Source organism: Buteo buteo, chromosome Z, assembly GCF_964188355.1.
Source record: "Buteo buteo chromosome Z, bButBut1.hap1.1, whole genome shotgun sequence".
NCBI lineage: Eukaryota > Metazoa > Chordata > Aves > Accipitriformes > Accipitridae > Buteo > Buteo buteo.
Genome location: NC_134204.1, coordinates 10,306,368 through 10,327,618, shown reverse-complemented (window position 1 = coordinate 10,327,618; position 21,251 = coordinate 10,306,368). Strand labels below are relative to the sequence as shown.

The 21,251-nt window shown below is 47.0% G+C and overlaps 1 protein-coding gene across 4 annotated transcripts in view; it reads left to right on the top strand.

Moving 5' to 3' along the window:
• FAM219A (family with sequence similarity 219 member A) overlaps positions 1-20,199 on the top strand; it is a 102,191-nt gene extending 81,992 nt beyond the window's left edge. For 2 of the 4 annotated variants that reach the window (XM_075020775.1, XM_075020772.1), the window contains exons 3-6: positions 5,039-5,141; positions 9,352-9,432; positions 9,785-9,839; positions 11,042-20,199. In XM_075020775.1, the coding sequence (XP_074876876.1) occupies positions 5,039-5,141; positions 9,352-9,432; positions 9,785-9,839; positions 11,042-11,200 (398 nt within the window). In that variant the 3' untranslated portion in view covers positions 11,201-20,199. Of the gene's footprint in view, positions 1-5,038; positions 5,142-9,351; positions 9,433-9,784; positions 9,840-10,027; positions 10,705-11,041 lie in introns of those variants that run through there. The other 2 variants (XM_075020774.1, XM_075020776.1) reach the window with 2 other exon arrangements.
• Positions 20,200-21,251: the final 1,052 nt, after the last annotated feature.

The following is a 21,251-nucleotide window of genomic DNA, read 5'->3' as shown; positions in this document are numbered from 1 at the left end:
TTGAAAACACCTTCCCCTCACCCCTCCCTTCCTCTCAGGCTTAACTTTACTCCCAATTTTCTCTACCTCCTCGCCCCAAGCTGTGCAGGGGAACGGGGAATGGGGGTTGGGGTCAGTTCATCACACGTTGTCTCTGCTGCTCCTCCCTCCTCAGGGGAGGGCTCCTCACTCTTCCCCTGCTCCAGCATGGGGTCCCTCCCATGGGAGACAGTCCTCCACGAACTTCTCCAGTGTGAGTCCTTCCCATGGGCTGCAGTTCTTCACAAACTGCTCCAGCGTGGGTCCCTTCCACAGGCTGCAGTCCTTCAGGCACAGACTGCTCCAGCGCGGGCTTTCCCATGGAGTCCCAGCCATCTTGGGCAGCATCCCTCTGCTCCGGCGTGGGGTCCTCCCCACACTGCAGGCGGGCATCAGCTCCCCCGCTCCCCTCCATGGTCTGGGGAGGCACAGCCTGCTGTCTCACCACAGCCTGCAGGGGAATCTCGTCCTCCCCTCTCCTCCCCTCCTTCTTCACTGACCTTGCTGTCTTCAGAGTTGTTTCTCTCACATGTTCTCACTTCTCTCTCTGGCTGCCATTGCTGTTGTGCAGCAATTTTTCCCCCTTCTTAAGTACGTTATCCCAGAGGCACTACCAGCGTCGCTGATGGGCTCAGCCTTGGCCAGCGGCAGGTCTGTCTTGGAGGCAGCTGGCACTGGCTGTGTCAGACATAGGGGAAGCTGGTAGCAGCTTTTCACAGAAACCATCCTTGTAGCCTCCCCCGCTACCAAAACTTGCCACACAAACCCCATACATTACCCAACACAGCAACCTTGCTAATGATCAGATAGGATCTTCAGACTCCTAAGTGAGCATGCTTCTTAATGTCAAAGGCACATGCAGGCTGCTTCATGCCCTCCCAACCTCCTCTGCTCTATCCTGCTTCTTCAAGGAAGCGTCTGTCTGGAAAACTAGTGAAAAGCTAGCAGGAACCTGGATTTTGTTATAGCTGTCTCTCCCCCAACTGTACCAGCCCTGTTGGTATTGCTAATGATTGCCTGTTGGCTCTGCAAGCCATCACACCTGTGCTCACAGTGTGCTCAGTCACCCATAACGGTTTCATGGGAAGGGGGATGACAAACCATGGATGTGAGTATTTCACCAGGTAATACAGTAAAATGTAGAACAGCCAGGTGAAATGAAAGCTAAACAACTTATTTCAAAGACTTACAAATGCCATGTAAAGAACATTGTTGGAGCTTTGCTGTTATACTGCTCCTGCCAGTAATTAGTGATTTCTGTGAAATAGCTGGGGAGCAGCCTTGTTTCATTCTGGCTTCCCCATCTCCAAGTCTCTGTCCTTCACCTTGTATCTCTGCTGCATTAACTTTTCATTGATCATTCAACAGCAAACTCACCATACACAAAATAATCAGTGGCTGAAAATCACAGTTTTCTGCTTTTTTGTTTGTTCCTGTATGTCCCATTTTCTCTGTATTTGGCAGGAGTACCTATTAACCCTTCCTCATTCTTCCGGTGCCCAAGAGTTGCCCAGAATTAGGCAGTTTTGTAGGGTCAGCATCTATTTTCCATCAAGCTGCACTGCCTTCCTGGAAGCTCACTGCACGTACTGGAATGCTGCAGGCAATACAGGCAGTCACAGACATGGAAACCCTTTTCATAGCCAGCACCAGAAACAGCCAGGTGCTGAAGACAAGCTATGCCTATGCCTTCTGGTAGGACCATGCCCTCAATGTCTCAAGCTAAGCAGTGGCCTTGAGGCTGGGGGAGACATGCAAACACAGGTCTCATCTAAGTCCAATGGGGAATACTTGACTACCGTATTGGAAAGTGTGGGATGACTCGGAAAGAAAGAGCATCTTAGCTTTTCATTCCTTGAGAATTGCCCAGGTGCATAGTTGTCAGGTTTCACACAAAAGTTAGCACAGCTCGGTCAGTGGAAAGTTATGATCTTAGGATTCATGCTCATGTGGGTATAGCATCAGCCAATATGATGCAGACTTTAAAGAAAATTGCCATTTACTTATCAAGGCTAGGCTGTGGTTCCTTCTCTCACCTTGTCTTTACTGTGCTGGTTACATGTCTAATCGGAGATTCTGAGAGAACTACTTTAATTTGCGAAATTACAGACTTTTGTTAAAATGTTGGACCCTGAAAGTAACATCTTCAGAAGTGCCTAAATCAGTCATATTCCTAAAAAGAACTCAGTTACTTAGAGTTTGGGAACCTGGCCTTCAAACAAACGTCTGGGGGCAAAACCCAGATGAGCTGGAAGCCAGGCAAAGAGCTTACAACCTGGAACTGGGGTTCACAAACTCTACCTGCTACGCCAGGAGGAAACATGCAGAAAGCAGGCACTGAAAACCTCCTTCTCCAGTTCTGATTGACCTCATGGTTGGTGTGCAAAGCTGGAATTTATAGCCCAGGATTACTGCAAGAGATTGGCACCCAAAAGCTCCCTTGGGTGATGGTGGAAGTAACAGTAGTTCATACTTGTAAGGCTCAAATACTAGATTTCCTTGCCTCAAAGCCCAATGTGACTCATGCACTTCTCCACCAGCTTCCAGGAGCTTGTCCTAACACACCAAGGCTGAGTAGGCCCCCCATTCCCCGTGGAAGCCATCACATTTTGGTCACCAGTGTCTCAGCATTCATAGCATCCAGGAGGGAGATGAACTGTTGATTCATGCCTAAGAAATTTGGCTGGGGACACAGACACGGATGTTCCTACTGCACTTACATTGCATTGGGGTTGTTTGCTCCAAGCCACTAAATAAGTGAAAGAAGTGGTTAAATAGGAGGTCTTGTATCATTCAGACCAACAGGTTGCAATAGGACTCAGTAATAGCATAGAAATCGTCATGGAGAGACCTACTGCAGGAAGAAGACACGTAGCAGCTAAGTCCAGATTCATCAGCTGAATGAGTAATCTGAGTTGGAGAAGACCATTAGTGCTTGTACCAAGCAATCGATAGAAAGCAGAGAGCAATGGTCCATTTAAAAGGCTCAGGCAGGCCTTAGCTGCCTTGACAGAAAGTGAAACCTGTAAGCTTGTTTTTGAGTCAGGTGCCTTTTGTGAATTATACAGCCTCTTAAAGCATTGGCAGCTTGTCTCAGTGCTGTGTATTTGTGGTCAGTGCTGAGCTTCTGATGTAGGTGGGTGGAAGTTGGGTTGTATTTAGGGTTGTAAACATTTGCCTCCATAAAACCCCACTTTATCCTTCTGTTTCTGAATAGCAAAATTCATATGGCCTGCAAAATACCAGTCTTTTATTCTGGAGACAGAGATAACCAATGCATTTGCAAGTTCCAGTCCTGAGGAATTACCCTGATTTAAGGTTTTGACTTCGATCCTCTATCAGTGTCTTTGTTGCTCATGCCAGAGAGGTTATTAATCTGATCCTTTTCCTGCCAAGTTCAATGAGCATTTATTCACCTCCTCTGTCAGCAGGAACAGGGCTGGGCATGGTTTGTAGGAGTATGTACCCTTCTCTGCAGCCTCCTCAGCCATGCTCATTATCACGGTATCTAAGCACCTCTGCTGCTTGTCCCTCAAAAAGGCAGCTTTGGGCATGTCTCCCTGCTCTTACCTGTGTGGAAGGGACAGAGTTAGCCCACCTTGCACTTGCACACCCTGGTAGGCACGCTGCTTTTCCATGACAAGTGGGAAAAGGTGCTTTTCTCTCCAAGGGGTATAAAATCTGCCAGAGAAAAAATGTATCAGCACATTTCACCTACTGCAGGGGAAGCAGAAGCAAAATGAATTCAGTATTCAGGTTCCCCAGCAAGCAGTCTGGTAAACCCCTGTTATTCAGGCAAGCCACAAAAGTAGTTCCCAATAGTTCTCACACTCTGGACAACATTTTTAACCGGACCCTTTCCTGCCTTACTGGCCCCATGCTCAGGTTTTCCCTACAAGACTTGCGTGGCATTGCAGGATGAGATTGAGGCAGTTAGCTCAACTTTTGCAGCTAATTGCTAACTCAACCCAACTGATTTTCCACAAGAAACAAGGAAGGACTTTGAATCAGAAGATTGAATACCAGTTTATATGAAAACCCATCATCTGTGGGCTCCTATCCCTACTGGAGGCAGGGCCATGTTAATACAGCACAGACATTGCATACTGGCAGAAGGCTTAGGTTTAGGACCTGAATTCTAGTTGTGATCCTGTGGTGAGAAGTTATTAAAAGAAATAGTCTTTCCTAAAGGAAAAGCTAATTTAAATCCCCTTTTGCACTGAATATATAAAGAAAGCTTGACGTACTGTCTGTGTTTTAAGGTACATTTCAGCAGTGAATAGAACATGCTGAAAATTTAAGCAAACAATATGCTGTTTAAAAATACAGCTGCAAAATGCTTCACTTTTTTTTTTTAAACAAAGAAAGCAAGGTCCCAAGAATCAATACGAGATAAAAGAGAAAAACACATGGGGGACATCACAGATTGCTAGGAGGAGAAGCAGGGAAGGCAGCAACACTTTCTGCTGTAGGGTATGTTAGTCTGGTGAGTTGCCGTCTAGGAAAATAGTAATAACTCAAGCCTGGTGTCAAACTAGTCTGGACTAATACTAAATGATGGTGCTGCTTTGATGGAGACACTGTTCTATCCCCACTGGGCCCCTGAGCAGCAACCTCAATAGGAGGAGGAGAGGTAGAAGGATAGATTCCCTTGCTTGGCACAAAGCACAGTCTTAGGGTCCATGCAGCAGTCAGGTGCAAGTAGAGGCAAGGACTCTGCTCTTTCTCTGCCTCAGCTGGGTCTCATCCAGAAGCTCCGTGACCATCTTAGTGTGGCATTGTCAACAAGCTGCCGTGAGTCAACGTACTTTAGGTTTAGGCCCTGGTGACCTTGGATGCAATGGGACACAGTTCATCCAGCCTTTGCAGTGTCCCACCTTGGGAGATGGAGAGCTCATGTCCTTTGCTATTAACTCTGCTACACCTTTTGCTGCTATCAAATCTGTGTTTCTGCAGCTGTGTGGTGGCCAGCCAGGCTGTTGCCCTAATTTTGCTTTTCCCCTTTGTATCCAATATGCAGAGAAGCAGAGGGAGCTGGCTCGGAAGGGCTCCCTGAAGAACGGCAACATGGGAAGCCCAGTTAATCAGCAGCCCAAGAAGAACAATGTGATGGCACGAACAAGGTAAAGGACTGAAAAAGCACTCAGCTGTGCTCTAAGCTGCAATTCCTAATGGCCTTAGGATGGCCAAGGACAACATTCATTGCCATTCGCCTACTGCCAAACATGCTGCCAGAGCAGTGATGGCCCTTCCCAGAGCTGGCAGGCCCAAATGCTCTGTGCTGTGTTGCATCCCATCCCCTGGGGAGACGCAGGGACAGCTGACCCCAGGACCAGTGACAGCGCAGCCTGCAGGAGGCAGAGGCAGCCCAGCCTGGTCGAAATCAGGGGTTTGCTACAGCTGTCTTGCATGTTCTGGGTAACCTCATGTAACACATAATCCTGCCAGCTGGAGAGGTATGGTGCTGCTTCATGTAATGCAGACTGGTTTAGAGCTTAGTCCTGCCTTAACTGCTTTTATTGCAGTAGTTCCCCGGCTCCTTTTTGATGATGACCCCTTCCCCATACTGATTGACTTCATGAAGGCTTGTATATAATCCACCTCTGTGTGCTTTGCTATACACCTTCTTTGCACTTTGAACAGCATGGTCATACTTTGCTGGAGCTGCTTTGGCCCATCTCTGTATGACAGTATCAAGACTGTGCTACAAATCACTGTAAACAAAGATGTTCCTAGCTGAATACATTCTTTTAGAATATTTCTATTTTTTCCATGCAAGCTTCAGTACACCAATGTATTACTTACCTGTATTCAGGAGGCAAGAAACCCCATGGGCCCAGGGGATTGCACACTTTGCATGTTACTAGAAAGGTGGCAGTTTTTAGTGGAAGACCTCACTTAAAATGACAGAAGAATCTGTGTGAATGCTGGGTGTTTACTGATGAATGGGAAACTTGCATGGATTACCATATATTAAGTAGAACAGGAGCTGCAGGTCAGAGCCTCTCTGTATGCGGCACATCCAACAGATGAGGTTCCTTGTTCACATTAATTCCCCAAACCCAAAATAGTCATAAATCATGCCAAGACTTTGTCAAGTTTTATTTGTAAGCTCCTGCAATGTTGGTGGAATACACTGCATTGCTCCCTGCTCTGTGTTTGATTGTTGAGACCATATAAAGGAGCCAGGGCCTTTGTGGCAACAAGAAATTCAGCAAATGCTTTCAGCTGGGTTTTCCATGCCCACCGTTCCTCCCTGTCTTGCAAATACAAGCTGGAAAGACTTGGTTTCTTTTCACAATAGGCTGCATGTTAGTTTCCCAAGAGGAATGGTAGCAGATTTGCTGCTTGAGAGATTTAGAAACACTGAAATTAGCAGAGGAAGATGGTAAGGGAGAGAAGATGGCATAAGTACAGGTGCCTACCTATAAAATTAGTGACTTGTGCTTGGAGAGCTGCTGGTGGAAAGAGGAGTGAATTTGAATGGGAAAGAGCAGAGCAGTGACACCTATTGACAAAAGCTTTTGAACAGCCAGCTCAGTTTTATTCCATTTGTGGACATCTGAGCGCTATTCAGAGGACATGTGGACCCCTCCGCAGCCAAACATAGCCTGCCAGCAGTAGACTTGCTTTTCTTAGTTACTTTTCACACAGCTTTTGGAAGCATCCCTTGGGATCTGCAAGACAGAGGTTTGCAGCTATTGCTTTAGTAGCAGATGTAGCCAAGCTCCGTTGTTCCCATATGGCTGGGAGGTGGGTCTCACTGGCCCAAGTCCCTTCATCCTCCTGCTCCCTTGGCTCTCTGGGAACCAAGCTGCACCATGAGCACAGCCTTAGTGATACCTCAGAATGGTTTGGTCTGTCTTGCCACAGACCTGTCAACCCCAGGAAGGCAGAAATGCCACAAGCTTGTTCAAGCAGCATCTTTTCACAGTGTAACGGTTGCAGTATAATGGGAGATGCTCCAGTGGGATACACTGCAAAACATCCAGGTTATGGTTTAAATCTGAACTGTTGGCTTCCTCTGTCCTTGCAGGAGGAGAATAAGCTAAAGCCATTTCCCCCTTTTTAACAGTTCTGCTGTTCTCATCAAATATGTTTTCCTTTGTTCAGGCAAACCACATTGCCTCTCCTAGTCTCTACTTCAACTCCTCCTCCTTTCCCTGTTCTTCTTTATTATCTGTATGAATTTCTGATATCCAACCTCCAGTACCAGACTGTCTTCACCATTCAGTCTTCTCTTGGGGCAGGGGCACAGCCAGCCTTAGAGGTGAAAGGATCTGGATCCTTAACATGCTCAGTCTCCCTAAGAGCAACTAAAATGTGAACAAGGTTGGGGTGATACTGGAACACTTGCTATGAACACAGGCAGAGCCCACAACACCATCCGCACTACTTGGGCACAACCAGATATTGCAGTACACTCTGAGGATAACCTAAACTCGGATTTGTGTCATAATGTATTTCATGTTAAGTGAGCAAAAACACCAAGAAGCTCCTACTGGGACAGCTGCAGATGAAAGCAGCTATGACTGCTACCAGGCTTTGTTCTGAGGATGGTGGAAAGTGAAAATAAGGACAATCAGGATGCGAGGGAAAGACTTAGATCAGGGGCAGAGACATTGTCACAATTTTCATCTGTTGCAGAAAGATCGAAGTTCTGTGTTATTAAGAAAAAAGGTATTTCTCAAGAAAAATATGTAGTGATTTTTTTTTTTAATCAAGTAAATAGCACCACAAAGGGTTCTTCTCCTAGATCCCCTGATAGTGCTTTGTTCACTCATGATATAGTAACAACTGTCAGTGAGTATATATGGATCAGTGACTTGAAAACTGGAGAGCGAGAATGGAAGTCAGTACTTCTGATATCTGTATGGGCAGGCTGCTGCTGCCAGATCACAGCTTCAGTTCCAGACATCTTTGCTTCTTGACTTCCTTCCTACATGCTTCAGGAGCAGAAGGACTGTCCCAGTGCTATGAGAAGGGGTATTGAATTTTGCAAGTGGATCCCATTTTCTCCAGTCCTCTGGTTCAGCAGGTTGGAAATTCTGCATCAGTTTTAAAATTGACTTCTTTAATCTTGCATTTCAATGAACCCAGTAAGAAAATACAAGTAGTCATGAACATATATATCTGCTTTGTGTTAACATTTGAAATATTTTACTATCCCTGAGCCTGCCTATCTTCAGTGCCAGGCAGCCCTTTGTATTGCTAAAATTATAATGGCTTCCTGAAATTTTCTAAGCAGAAGCAGAAAAATGTTTCAGGTAGTTAGAGAGCAGTTGGAGCATGGATGAGATGGTTTATTATTATTATTATTATTATTATGGATTATATTTATTATACAAATCTTTAGATTTGTATTTCCCAAACTCTTAGTGAAGCATCCTTGTGCATCATCGTGTGTTGTTAAAGACCAGTTCTTCATCTGGGAGAAAACCTGAGTTAACCCACTGAACAACTTAGATTTTCATCACTCTTACAGTTCCCACCTGCTGAACTTAGAATCTTACTGCATTTGCTCGGTTTCGTTAATCTTGTTTTAAATATGAACCAAAGTCTTTGTGGAGTTTTCTGGATGAAAGAACTCTGTTGTGAACTAGATCTCATTGTATTAATGCTTTTTCCATATCCTAGAAGCTCTGAAGCCTATATTCCATTTCACAAACTCTCTCAAGCACTTAAAGGTGCAAAGTCATCATCAGCCTTTGTAACACTTTTGATGAAGTGAAAGTCATTATGAAATAATGGGATTTAAAAAGTGCTAGTCTGACTGGGCTCTTAGGCTGCACCCACCAGCTCATATTTCTCATACTACTGAATTTAGGACTGAGACCTCAGACGTGTTGTGTTGAGGGGCTGGGTAGGGACTGAGGCAGAAAGACCACACCCCTGATTTCCGATCGTAGAATAGTAGGAGCACTGAGCCTCTGCCTTCTACTAGCCTCCTTCTCCTATTTACTTATTGCTAGTGTCATGTACTCATTCCTAGGAAAAAAAAGGCAACACAAAAATGAACAATCTGATACAACAAGCAGCGTTAGCCAAACAGGTTCACCGGAATGAAGCGTAGAGTGTCCCAAGATTTTTTCTTCCAGGGAGGAGCATGTTCCCAAGGCATGTCCAGCATTCATCCCTGTGAAACTGCTCTAAGCTATGCAGAGACACAGCTCACTCCCTCTGAATTGTGCCCATTTAAACGTCTTCACCAATAAGGGAGTGCTTGCAAGGAATTGAAACAGGGAAAACCTAACTATCATACAGCTTTGCCCTAGACTATGTGTGGTACTGACCTTTACTGTGTTGTTAACGGACAAAATTTAATTATTTCAGGCTCGTCGTTCCCAATAAGGGCTATTCGTCGTTAGACCAGAGTCCAGATGAAAAGCCACTGGTAGCCCTGGATACGGACAGGTACGCTGAATATTAATAAGATGATATACATTACTGTGCAAGCAAGTTTTCATGCCAGGGTGCAGCACTGGAGATAACTCCTACTGAAACCGCTCTTGCAGGCTCTCACACTGTTCCTTGCTGTGCCCGTTGGCATATGCCGTAACAGGTCTGTGTGTGTAAACAAGTAGGAAGCCACATGAGTAACAAGCACTGTACTGGAAAGACCTCAGGGTCACAGATGAAAGTTGCTCTCCAGGCTGCCTTGATGTAACTTCTCTGTGCCTCACGGCACGAGAAAGATAGGGCTAACCAGGGAATACAAGTCTCTCTAACTGTTTCCTTCTTTGCTATATCTTGTCCTTCCCTGCAGTGATGATGACTTTGACATGTCCAGATATTCTTCCTCCGGATACTCATCAGCTGAGGTGAGTTATACTCTATCCTGCCATCCTTGACATGAATGCTAATAGCAGAGCAGCCAGAAACAGCTTAGAGTGGCTTTGTGCTGCCAGAACTGGCTACACAACAGATTTACCAGTGGTGTAGACTCTGTGAGTCTGCAAGGGGCCATAGCAGAAACTGTGCCATGTTTCTTTCTTCCCTGGTGATCCAGTTGGCTCCATCCCTGCGCTGCCATGGCACAGAGATCTGCCCATCGCCTGTTGTCACAGCTACCTTTGGCTTCACTCAAGCTTTTCCCAGTTCTGCTTAGTCCTGCAGTGTTGGCCCATGTGGTGGAAAAGCGTCAACTTCTCTGTCACGCCAGCTCTGCAACTGTATGCTTGCCAAGGACACAAATAAAGGATCTGAGGGTGTGCTGTGATTTCCAGTTCTTGGGGCAGTCAGGGTCACCTAGTGCATGTTTACTTGAAGCAGGCAGAAATTCCAGGGAGGACTTGCAGATATGAACCCTTGCCCTTTCAAAGAGAAAAGGCAGGAAGCTCAGGCTTTCTAATCCCTCTGCATTGCTTCTGAATATATTCCCAAACTCTCCCCTGAATTACTTGCTCAGCCTCTGGCTACTGCTTCTGCAGGATCTGATTTTACATCCAGGGTGCTGAGGACCCATTCTACACACAAGCTGCTGGGAGCTCTTACCCCTTGTATCAATTACTTGGGCAAAATACATCTGAAACACAGAGAAAAGGCCAAGAGCAGGAACCAGATCAAATGGGCCCATGTCTGGGCCCTGATGAAGTGTTGTTCACCCAGATCTGATTAGACAGCACTTGAATCTGAGATTACAAAAAGCCAAGAGGCTTTACCACCTTTCAACTACTACAGAGTGCCCCAGACTGACAGGAGAGACTGCCTGACTGCCAATTGGTTTATTAACATTATTATTACATTACTTTAACTGAGGGCTTGTCTTCATGGAAAGATTATTCCAGAATAAAATAGTGTATCAACTTGCTACTCTGGAATATCTCACTCTAGATATTCCTGTTCTGGAAGAAGCTGGAACAGAAGGCAGCCCTCACCTGTGGTCAAAAACTGGGACTCTTACATTGGTGGGGCAGCTGCTGATGGTGGGGAAATACATTCCAGAATAAGGGACCTCCTTCATCTTCTGACCATCAGAAGTAAGAAGTCTCAGGTGTTTGACTGTTTGTCTCTTTGTCTGTAGCAGATCAACCAAGACTTGAACATCCAGCTGCTAAAGGATGGGTACCGGTTAGATGAGATCCCAGATGACGAGGACCTCGACCTAATCCCCCCTAAATCGGTCAACCCTACCTGCATGTGTTGCCAAGCCACCTCCTCCACCGCCTGTCACATCCAGTAGTGAGGCCGGCAGGCTGTGATCAGTGCTTTCCACTATAACTGTAAAACTTAACAGCCATTGCTTCCTCCTATGGTAGGACGTGCACCTCTTTGTGTTCATGGAGCCAGGAGAAACCAAAAAATTCATTTTATGATTGGTTGATAAGTTATTTTGAACTATGGTTAAACAAAAGAGAAATTGCTCAAAGTGCCAGGCAGTGCCTGGCAGAACTGACTGGTCTGGAGAGCGAATGCAGGGGGGTCCAGAGATACCTCCTTGGTTTGTGTAGGCACTGGGGATGTTTTGTAAGGTGTCTTCCAGAATGGGAAGGGTCAGATGGGGCTGAAGGCAATCCTGCCCACCAAAACCAGTCCATCTGGGAGATCAGGGGTGAGTCTGAGGTGTCAGGGGGTTTTACCAGTGAGAGGAGGTCGGTTCTTAATTCATTCACTAAAGCTGTTTTGCATAACCAAAATGATACTGTAACTGGGGCACAGGAATGGGAATGGAGCAGGTCATCCTTTCTTATGGCAAGGCTAGCCAGGACTAGCATGACACGATTCATTCACTTGTGAAGAGGACAAATAGGTGACATTTCACTGTGAGTCAGTACTAGCTAGAGCTGTTGTGTCACATATCCAATGCCATCCACCCTTAGTTCCACATTAAATTATCACCAAACACATTAGATTCAATCTGCAGGCCAGCCATGCTCTTCAGGGATTCAGTCCTTGCCCAAGAATACCATACTTCTGAGTTCAGTCCAGTCACATATACTGACTTCAGCCTATACTTAATTCCCATGAGACCCATCTGCTTCCAAAATTCTTAACTTTGTTTAACTAAGAAAAAATTAGTCCTACACGAGACAGGACTAGAGCTGTACAGTCTGAAGGTCAGTGCCAGAAAAGCTAGTTGAAGGAAGCATGTTTTTACAGTGCTCCACTGTTGATGTTCTCTTGACACTGTGTCTCTTGGTGCCTGTGGGAGAGATTTGTTAATGCTGAAGGCCTCTTGTGTGGTGGCGTCAGACTTTAGGGGAGTTTTCACCAACAGCAGGATTATGAACAGCTTCAGCTGAAAAAAAAACATGAGAGGAAACTACTCTTTATCCCATCCCTGCCCACTTGTGAAACAGGCTTGGTCTGTGTTAGAGCTGTCCCATGTCAAGAGCAATTGTGTTTATTTGGTGCTGGAATAGTCAGGAAACCTGATGTTACATTAGGTCACTAGACTGAATTGCCAGTTCACCAGCAGATCGTTTTGAATACAAAATCATTTCTGGAATTAGGAAACGTGTCCTCTCCCTGGCCTGTCTTACGCTGCTGCTTCAGCATATCTGGGGCTTAGGCAAGAGATGGGCTGGCATTTTTCTTGGTGTTGAAATCTTTTGCCACAGGCACAACAGTGTGTTTTCCTGCCCTGCCAGGAGGAAACGACCACCTGCCTTAGGTCATCACTTGCTTTATAGCCTGGGGAAGAGAAAAAGCGAGGGCAGTTCTGAGCTTCCCATCAGAATTCCTGAGGCATAAGGCAGAGCCTGAGCTCCATGCTGACAGAGAGATCCCCCATGTGAAATCTGCATGAAGTAACCTGAGTCTTTAAGAAGTCCTCTTCATGATTAGGAGGAGATTTATTTAACATCCTGGGGTTTCACTCTGTGCAGTGCAAAGCACGATACCTTCTACAACGTGAGCAAAAGAGCAGGCACACCCTGGGCTTTATTATGCACTTGCTGGTATTGACAACGGTTAAAGCTATGTTTGCCCCGCCCCCCCCGCCCCCCCAAAACAGTGTGCTGCCACCTTGGCTCCAGGCTGTAGAAAGAGGACTGAGTGGTGCTGTCTGCTGAGCATCCCTGCCTCCTCATGCAGAAGTGCTGGTTAACTTGCCAGCTCCTCTAGGAGGAGTGTTCTTCAAGTGGATTCCTCTCCCTTTCTCACCACCTGATCATGCTGAGGGGGAATATTGCCAAAATATTTCTAAAGAAGCACAAAGCATCAGGTCTCCAATTCTACACTTCTTCCTTTGTGTGCCTGCTTTCCTCTCCAGTGCTAGCTCAGGCTGAGGTTAGCAAGTTGTCTGGAGGTTAGGGAAGAACTCTAACAACACTGTGTAGAGAAAAAAGATAAAAGGGAAAAAACATTCCTTAAGGAGTCTTTTTAAATGGGGAATATAGTCAAAACCTAACAGAAACACCATGGTCAAACCAAATCCTGTAGGACATGACTGAGTCTCTTTAAATCTTCACTCTTCTAAAGAGGGACTTTGCAGTTCAGCGTTGGTACCATGCAACACCTTCATCACATTTATCCTCCTGGGTCAGTCTCTGTGCCTTCCAGCTGGGCTGGACAAGTTCAGCCTTTCCCACAGCCCTTGCTCAGGAGCTCAGAGCATCTCAGTGTGCCTGGTAGAGCAACAAGTCATCTGTTTACGTGGGTCAGCCGTGGAGGACTGCAGGTCCCACAGGTCTCTGTCATGCTGCCATCATGTTTGGTCTAGGACAGAATGAGGCTTGCTGACACTGTATCTCCCAGGGTTAACGCCTCCCCTCTGAAGGACAGACCTTCCCTGATAACCACTGCCCCATGGCACCACAACCAAGTCCTATTATTGCCCCTGTTGCTGGGTTTTGCCTGCCATGTGCTCAGAGGCATTCTTCAACCCTGCAACTGCCCTCAGCCCTTTGCATTGTGTGATGTGCATCTGCTTCTAGCATAACCCTTGAGGGAGGGAGAGAGATTAATTTAAATGTTACACCCAGTGCTTCCTCCAAATACAGACCGAAGCACAAGCCAAGTGGTTTTCCCTGCACATGGAAGGAGTTGGTTGCACAAGTAGCTGGTTTGGCATGACAGTACAGGACCATAAAATGGCAATTTTTTGGCTTCTCCTCTCTATGCTTTGTGTTCATATATTTTGTTAGGGGGATAAAGTAGAAAGGGTGGGGAAAAGTAGTTATCTGTGTAGGGTCATTATCAGGAAGGCTGAATGGATTAAGGCAATGCACATGTGGCTATCATGGAAATTGAACACTAACCCTTCTGAACTGCAGCCCCTTAAGCAGGTTATGACTATGTGGCAGGCTTGTTGGCTTGTTATGGAATATGGTGGACAGCCCATCAGTATGTATAAACCACAGATTGGGCTGGCTCCCCCTGTCTGGTCTCGTGTTCAGACCTTTGCTTCAGCCAGAAGGTTTTCCTTGTGCCCTTGTTGGATGTTAACACTGTGGCGACTTCCTGGGAAGGTGTATAGATACATGGCTGTTATGGCACTGCTCTCCTTAGACCAGTCTCTGCCTCCATGGCCTGGAGAAGGCAAAAGCAAAGAACATGGATCCTGAATCTCTGTTGCAGCATTATAAAGCCCTAAAATCTGCAGAGCTGCTGGGCACTCTCCTAAATGCAGACTGCATGCAAGAAAGCAAATTGTTCCTTGTTCCAGTCTTTGCACCAAACCAGGTGGTCTTCTCAGGCCCCATTTCAGCCCGAAGTTTTACAGAATAGCAAGGGGAGGAGCACCATGGAGTATGAAAGGCTGCATCGCTGTCCATCTAAATTACCATGCAAATAGGACTTAAGGATATTGATGCTGGTGCCTCCACAAAGGAATTTGCATTTGATGCCTCCTAAAGCCAGACAGGCTTTTTGTAAGAATTTTATGTAATTTCAGTCACCAAATTACCTGAGTTTAAGCAAGTCCTTTCCTTTTATCAGGTGTTAACTTTGTCCTTTAATGTGAGCTGGCTTTGAACTCCAGGGTCTCAGCACTCAACTCTGTCCCTCCGGTCTGCAAACTCTCCATTTCCAGATGTCTGTGTGAGGAGGAACATCCTCCTAGTGTTGAGGAAGGTCTTTAGATAGCATGGGCTAGTCTGTTTTTCTGGTGGTTGTAAATAAGCTTTGGCCGAAAGGAGGCTGATGTCCAGGCAGTGATCCCGAAGGCTCATTTGATGTCTTGTCAGATATATCTTGAAGCCAACCTTGGAAGAGCCACTGGATCATATCTGATGTTGCTGTGTGTCTAGCCCCAACATGTACTCTTGGCCATTGGGTGTGTTACGCTGTTCTGGCTGTCTTGCCTGCAGATACCTTGCAACTGCAAAAGCAGGCAACCAAGCCTGCTGCATGGACTTTGAAAGGGACTTCAGGATGCTCCCCCATAGACAGGATGGACCCAGCTGCTTCTGGTTTGTCTTTCTAGCTCCTTTCCCAAAAGGAGGCACCTGCTCTGCCCAGCTGTGTGCTGGCTGACACATTGGTCTGCGATCCTGAGCAGAATCCTTTCCTCTCTGTGCAGTCTGTCCTCAGGCTGGCCTGCAAGCTGTACAGCGGCATGCAGGAGACTTGAAAAGTACAATGCCCTGTATGTGACTCAACAGAAACATGAAGATGCTTTTGAAGAAAGGAAGGACCCAGCTGGGCACCAGATGGAATGACAGGAAAAGGAAAACAAGCAGTAACTAGAAAGGTTGCCAAGTGCTGTTTTGGCCTAGGGCAGATCCCAGTTGTCCGAGTTATTCCATCTCAGTGCAGTGCTGATACCAGCAGGGAGCAAAGCTCGCTTTCAGATGCACATACCAGAAACACCATGTCCCTGAGCTGGCATCACAGCCAAATACTACTGCGGAGAGTCTGCTGGACTGTTAGAGCACAGAAATGAGATCTGGGGTCCCTTGCTACCATTGGCACATGGTACATATTTGCTCTAACCTCAGGCGAGTCACATCCCCTCTTGATGCCCATTCCCTTCTGCAGCACAGGGGAGGAACCTGCCTTCCCAAGATGCTACCACCACCCTACATGGATTTTGCCAAGTGTGTGACAGGCACCATTGATAGGATAGCTCTGCAATCAAGACACAAAAAACATGCCATAGAAATTTTATGCATATTTTCAAAGTACTACTCTGCTTTCCCTCTGTTAACCAGGTTCTGATGTTGCTTGTATGTGCCAGAAGGCTGCAGGGTGGAAGTTAGTAGAGAGATGAAAAAGCTTTTGGGGAAGATGTTTGGCAAGGATGTCTTTCCCAGTTATTTGGCAGCTGGTTCTCGCACAATTGGCTTCTCAATCTGCATGCTGCCACAGGGAACATGTAAGAAGATTTGGTGGCCTAACAGCACCATCCCCTGCTAGTAGAATTAAGGAACTTCCTTAATTGTGCAACTGGGATAGCAAGTGCTGATGGGAGGGAAGAGACCACTGAAGGGTTCATTTGTGATATTCCCATGGCAGTTTCATGCTCTTTCTTTTAGCATCCGTGTAATCATCTGAGGGTATAAACTGGCAGTTTTGCCTGGGGTCTTCCTTTACTTTTCCATTCTCCATTCAAGCTCACATGGGGTATGGCCACTCTTACCTAGAATGAAGTAGGCTTTGTCACCTGGCTGCTGCTTGGCTCAACAAGCACAGGCTGTGTGTTTGAAAGAAACATCTGCATAGATGGGCAGTGCCACAGGGCAAGCTGGGCTAGGTTGAGCCTAAGGGGAAGGCATGGGAAGGTCTTCATTTTGAGGTGCTTCTCACCTCTAGGAGAACATTGCATCCTTGTCACTTCCTTTCAAGGCTTTCCAGTGAGAGGAATTGCTCCACACCTTGAACCACATCTCATCAGCCAAACCCACCTTGTTACAGAGCCACACAAGCCCTGAAGCAGCGGGGCCAGCAATTTAGCATAGAGGAATTGGTTGTGACCTGGGATTACCTACAGAAGATTAATGCAGGTTTCTCACAAGGGCTGGCATCTGTATTTTAACTCCCTGTATTATGCAGCTGATCTGCTGCATTGCTACCAAAAAATTACTACATCCCCTTCTTTACCCCCCTTGACACTGGTGGCAATCCCAGGATCACAGCAGCTAAATGCTACCTGGCTAAGCACTGCTTTGACAGCTTGCTGGGGAGGCAAAGGCTGGGGACTAATTGAGATTACATGGAGCGAGCAGTATGGCCCACGCAGCTGTGCAGCAAGCAAGCCATGTCACAGAGCAGCACAGACACTGGCAGGACAGGTTGCAGATATCCCTGGTGCCTGTGGAGAGCAGCTCTTCCCATTGCTTCCCAGACCCATCTACTGCTGGTGGTGGCCCTGAGTGTTTCTCTTTCTCTTTCTCTAAAAAGCTGCCCCAGCAAAAGATGCATTTGCTCCTAGGAGCCCACCTCGGTGGTTGTGCCTGGTCTGTGGAGTCATTTCTGTAGTAACAAATGGTGACATCAAGGAGTGGAAGGTACAAAAAAAGCCTCATTAAAATGTGACCATCTCAGACGTGTCACTGAAAACCAGCACAGTAGGCACCAGGAAAAGAAAAGGCCACGCTGAGATAATTCCCATTACCTGCCGATATTTCTACCCTCCCAGAGCAGCATTTCTCCCTTAGTAGCCTATCCAGCTGCTCCAGGTGATCTCACTGGAAAGCACTGCTCTCCACCCAGGCTGCCTTCTTGCTTCTGCACCCCAAAAAAGCTGTGACTCCATTTGTTACCCACATTCCTCAAGCCTGCATGATTTGGGAGATGCAAAGATTGTTGGGAGATGTAATACAGATGCATGGCAAGAGCTGGAGAACTTGGACAAGCTGTCTTCACAACAGCACTTCTGGTTTTTATCACCTTCATCTCCATCCCCAGCTCGCAGATTTCTTTGCTCAGTTTCTTTGCACAGAAAAGCTGCCGTGGCAGCTGTGTTCAGCTAGTAGCTGCCTCTGTCCTGAGACAAACCCAGGGCAAACATCTGACCAGCAGGAGATCCAACAAACGTGCTGGTGGGTGAGCCAGAGAGCAGGCTGGGGTTTCTTTTCACCTGCCTGAAGATCTGTGGGGCTCAGGGTTCACCAGTCTAGTGTAAAAACTTGGTGTGATCCAGCAAGCCAAGCCGGCCGCCTTCACCATCGTGGTCTCAGGGCCGCAGGAGGTCTGGGACCCAAGCGCCAGGTCCCAGACCTGCCAGCCCATGTGCTTCTGGTGAGGGCTGGAGACCTGCAGCAGAGGCGGGGGTGGGATGCCTGCCGGCCGTGCTCTTGCTGCGCTGGGGCAGGGCACTGTAAGACACGCTGGTAGGGCTGTAGTTCTGCAGGGATAAAGACTCTTGCAGAGGATGAAGTCTTTGCAGGGGAGAAAATTCAGAAAGTTACACACACACACACTTTTTGCACATTTTTAACCATATTTACTCCTTCCACAGTGGTTATTGAACCTTCAGTTTAATAAAGGAAATGAGCCACCGTTAAATAGCTTTCTGAAGGGTCTGAAAGTAGGCACTATTTGCATGCAGAGCTCGTCTGTGCCTAACATAGCAACTTCCAGACCTCATTGTATACCCCGTAGCTGAGTTACCCTGTGTGCTGTGGGGGGACTGGGGTGGGAGAGTCAGCACTGGCCATCATGCCACACAGCCACAGCTTCCCAAACTGAAGAAGAATCAGACCAGGAGGTGGGGGAAGGAGCAGCGACAGTAGAAGGATAGCTAGTTGTCACAGGTAATCTTCAGTATCCGTGTCCAGTGGTTAGTCCTAGAATTGCAAGCCTTGTTATATTGCACATATCCTCCTTCCACTCCTCTGTTCTCAAAGCAGCCATCGCCTTTCTTCCCCATGCACTAGTGATGAGCATCAGAGGCAGTTGCACCAAAGTGACTCTCAGCCCAGTTCTGCATCCCCCTCTCCCACCCAGTCCCAAGACAGCCTGGACAGTTGTTGGCCATCACAAGTCTAGTAACTCCGCTTGGGCTTCTTTCCTCGTGTATCATAGCTTTCTCCGCACACACTCTACCAGGGCAGTACAGGAGGCTCTGACCGTGTCCCAAGAAACTTCTTTGCCCCCTGGCAGCACCTTGCAGACATGCACCTTACTGGGAATGTACTGGGTCAATGCTGATGAGATATGGCGCTGCTGATCTTGCATAGGTGGCAGCTGATGGGGATCCACTGGGAGAAGCTGGCAGAAAGTGGCTACTGTCCCTTTTCTTTTCTTTTTTGAGGGAGAGGGGGATTTTTTTTGGCATTATGATTATTGTCCACCTTCCAGTGGCCAAGTTCTGGGCTGCATTAATAATTGGGGTTCACTGGCTGTCCAGGCAGGTATGGAGCTTCACACCAACCTTAATAGCAAATGTGGCTGTATCCAGAGCCTGGATACAAGCTGGGTTTCTCCCACGCTGGCGAAGTGTTTTCATCAGGTTCCAGATAGACATTTCTGGCAGACAGGAAAACAGCACTCCTCCAAGTCTGGATCAGACCTGCACTTCCATTTCATGTCCTCAGCTTGGAAAAAACTCAACCCAAGCAAATGCTTCCCAGGTCTCCTTTCCACATGTGGTGCCTGGCACCCCAGGGAGGTGGTGGCAGGAGGCATTTCAGGACCACCAAAAGCAAGATCCTTTTTGGATGTATTTAATGGAAATATCTTTCAGGAGGAGAGAACTCCCAACCTTTGCATTAATCTCAAGAGCAAGAGATGAATTTCCAGCTGTCCTTGCATATAGTGAAACATAGCTGAAACAGCCAAATGCAAAGTAGAGTTAAATGTAGGGTTTGACCTGAATAACCTTTTAATTAGGAAGATAAATTTGTTGTAGCTTGACCTTAGTCCATGTTAGGAACCTGCTAATCATTTGACATGCAGAGTGTATTAATGCTGCACTTAACTTGGCCATTGGTTTTATTATCTGGTTTGGGGAGTTTTTTTACTCCCGAAGCATCAGTCTGCATCTTGTATGGATTTTCCTTTCTTTCTTTTTTTTCCCATTCAGAACATGTAGCACACTGTTGTACTTATGTTCCCGTCTGCGTAGAGTATTGCCTTAAACAGATCAGTTGTGTTGTGATTTGTTTTGGGTTTTCTTTTTTCTACCATCAGTTTGATGCATTAATTTATTTAAAAATGTGGGTTGTTTTTTTTTTCAAAAACATGAAACATGTATAATATTTTTTTTAACATTTCCATTGCAGTATTTATCATTGTTACTGGTTGTGTGTAGTGTAACAGAATTAATGATATTAAAAAGCATACATATGAAAACCAGCCTGCCAGCCTTTCTCATTGTGGTGAACTGGGGTGAAAGTGTACAAACAGCACCATCTCCTCTGAGTCCCCAGCAGTCATGGATACTGAAATCAGGGGGTGCCAGTGGCTCATGCTGGCAGCCGGTCTGGTGCAGGATTAGTCCCCCCAACCAAGAGGCTTGGACTGTGCCCTGGGGTGCTCCAAGGCCACAGAGCTGGGGGCAAGGGGGTAGGCACCCCCATGTCCACCCCTCCCTCCCAGCCTCCCACAAGGGGACTGGGCTGATGGAGAGCCTAAGCCTGGCTCAACAGAGACCAGTGGGGTGTGAAAATCAACAGCAGCTTGTTTTCTTCATTTCATCTCTTAAGAGCACATTAATCACATCTGCCTGGAGGCATTTGGGTGCCCCAGGCTGCCCAGCCCCACTGTCACCCGCAGCAAATGGAGGCGGCAGGTTGGCATCCACCCTGCCAAGATGGACATTGGTCTTCACTGGTCGTCTCCAAAAACGTGGCAGCAGAGGGGCCGGAGCCAGGAGCCGAGCAGGGCTCTGAGTTGGTGCTGTGTGACAAACCAGGCCAGCGTGGGGTTTTGCAGGGGTAGGGGTTTCTGCCCAGCTCTCCAGCTTGGGGAAAAGCAAACCCAGGTCATGTAAATCCCTCCATGGCATAACCCAGCTGCCTCTCTGCACTGAGATGCACAGGGACTGCTCACTTTGCAGAGCCCATCACTCAGGACAAAAGAACAAACAAGCCACACAGGATTACCTAAACCCAGCTTTTTAATTGAAAAGGGGAGACAGAGCAGGTGGTAATTCCCCTGGCTACCCCAGCAGGCTGGGACAGTGGTGCCTGGTGCTGTGCCCCAGGCATTGGCTGCACTGGTGTGGTGCTCTGTGCATGCAGCTGAGTTGCTGGAGGATTTCCAAGGAAATACGGGAGAGAGGGGCTGGAAAAGCCACAATCACTGCTTCTGCACCTCCCAAAATAAAATTATCTTGACTAGGACCGGGTGAAACTGTTCCTACCGTTGTTAAGGTAATTGCCTGCAGGAGGGGAGGAAGCCTGGAG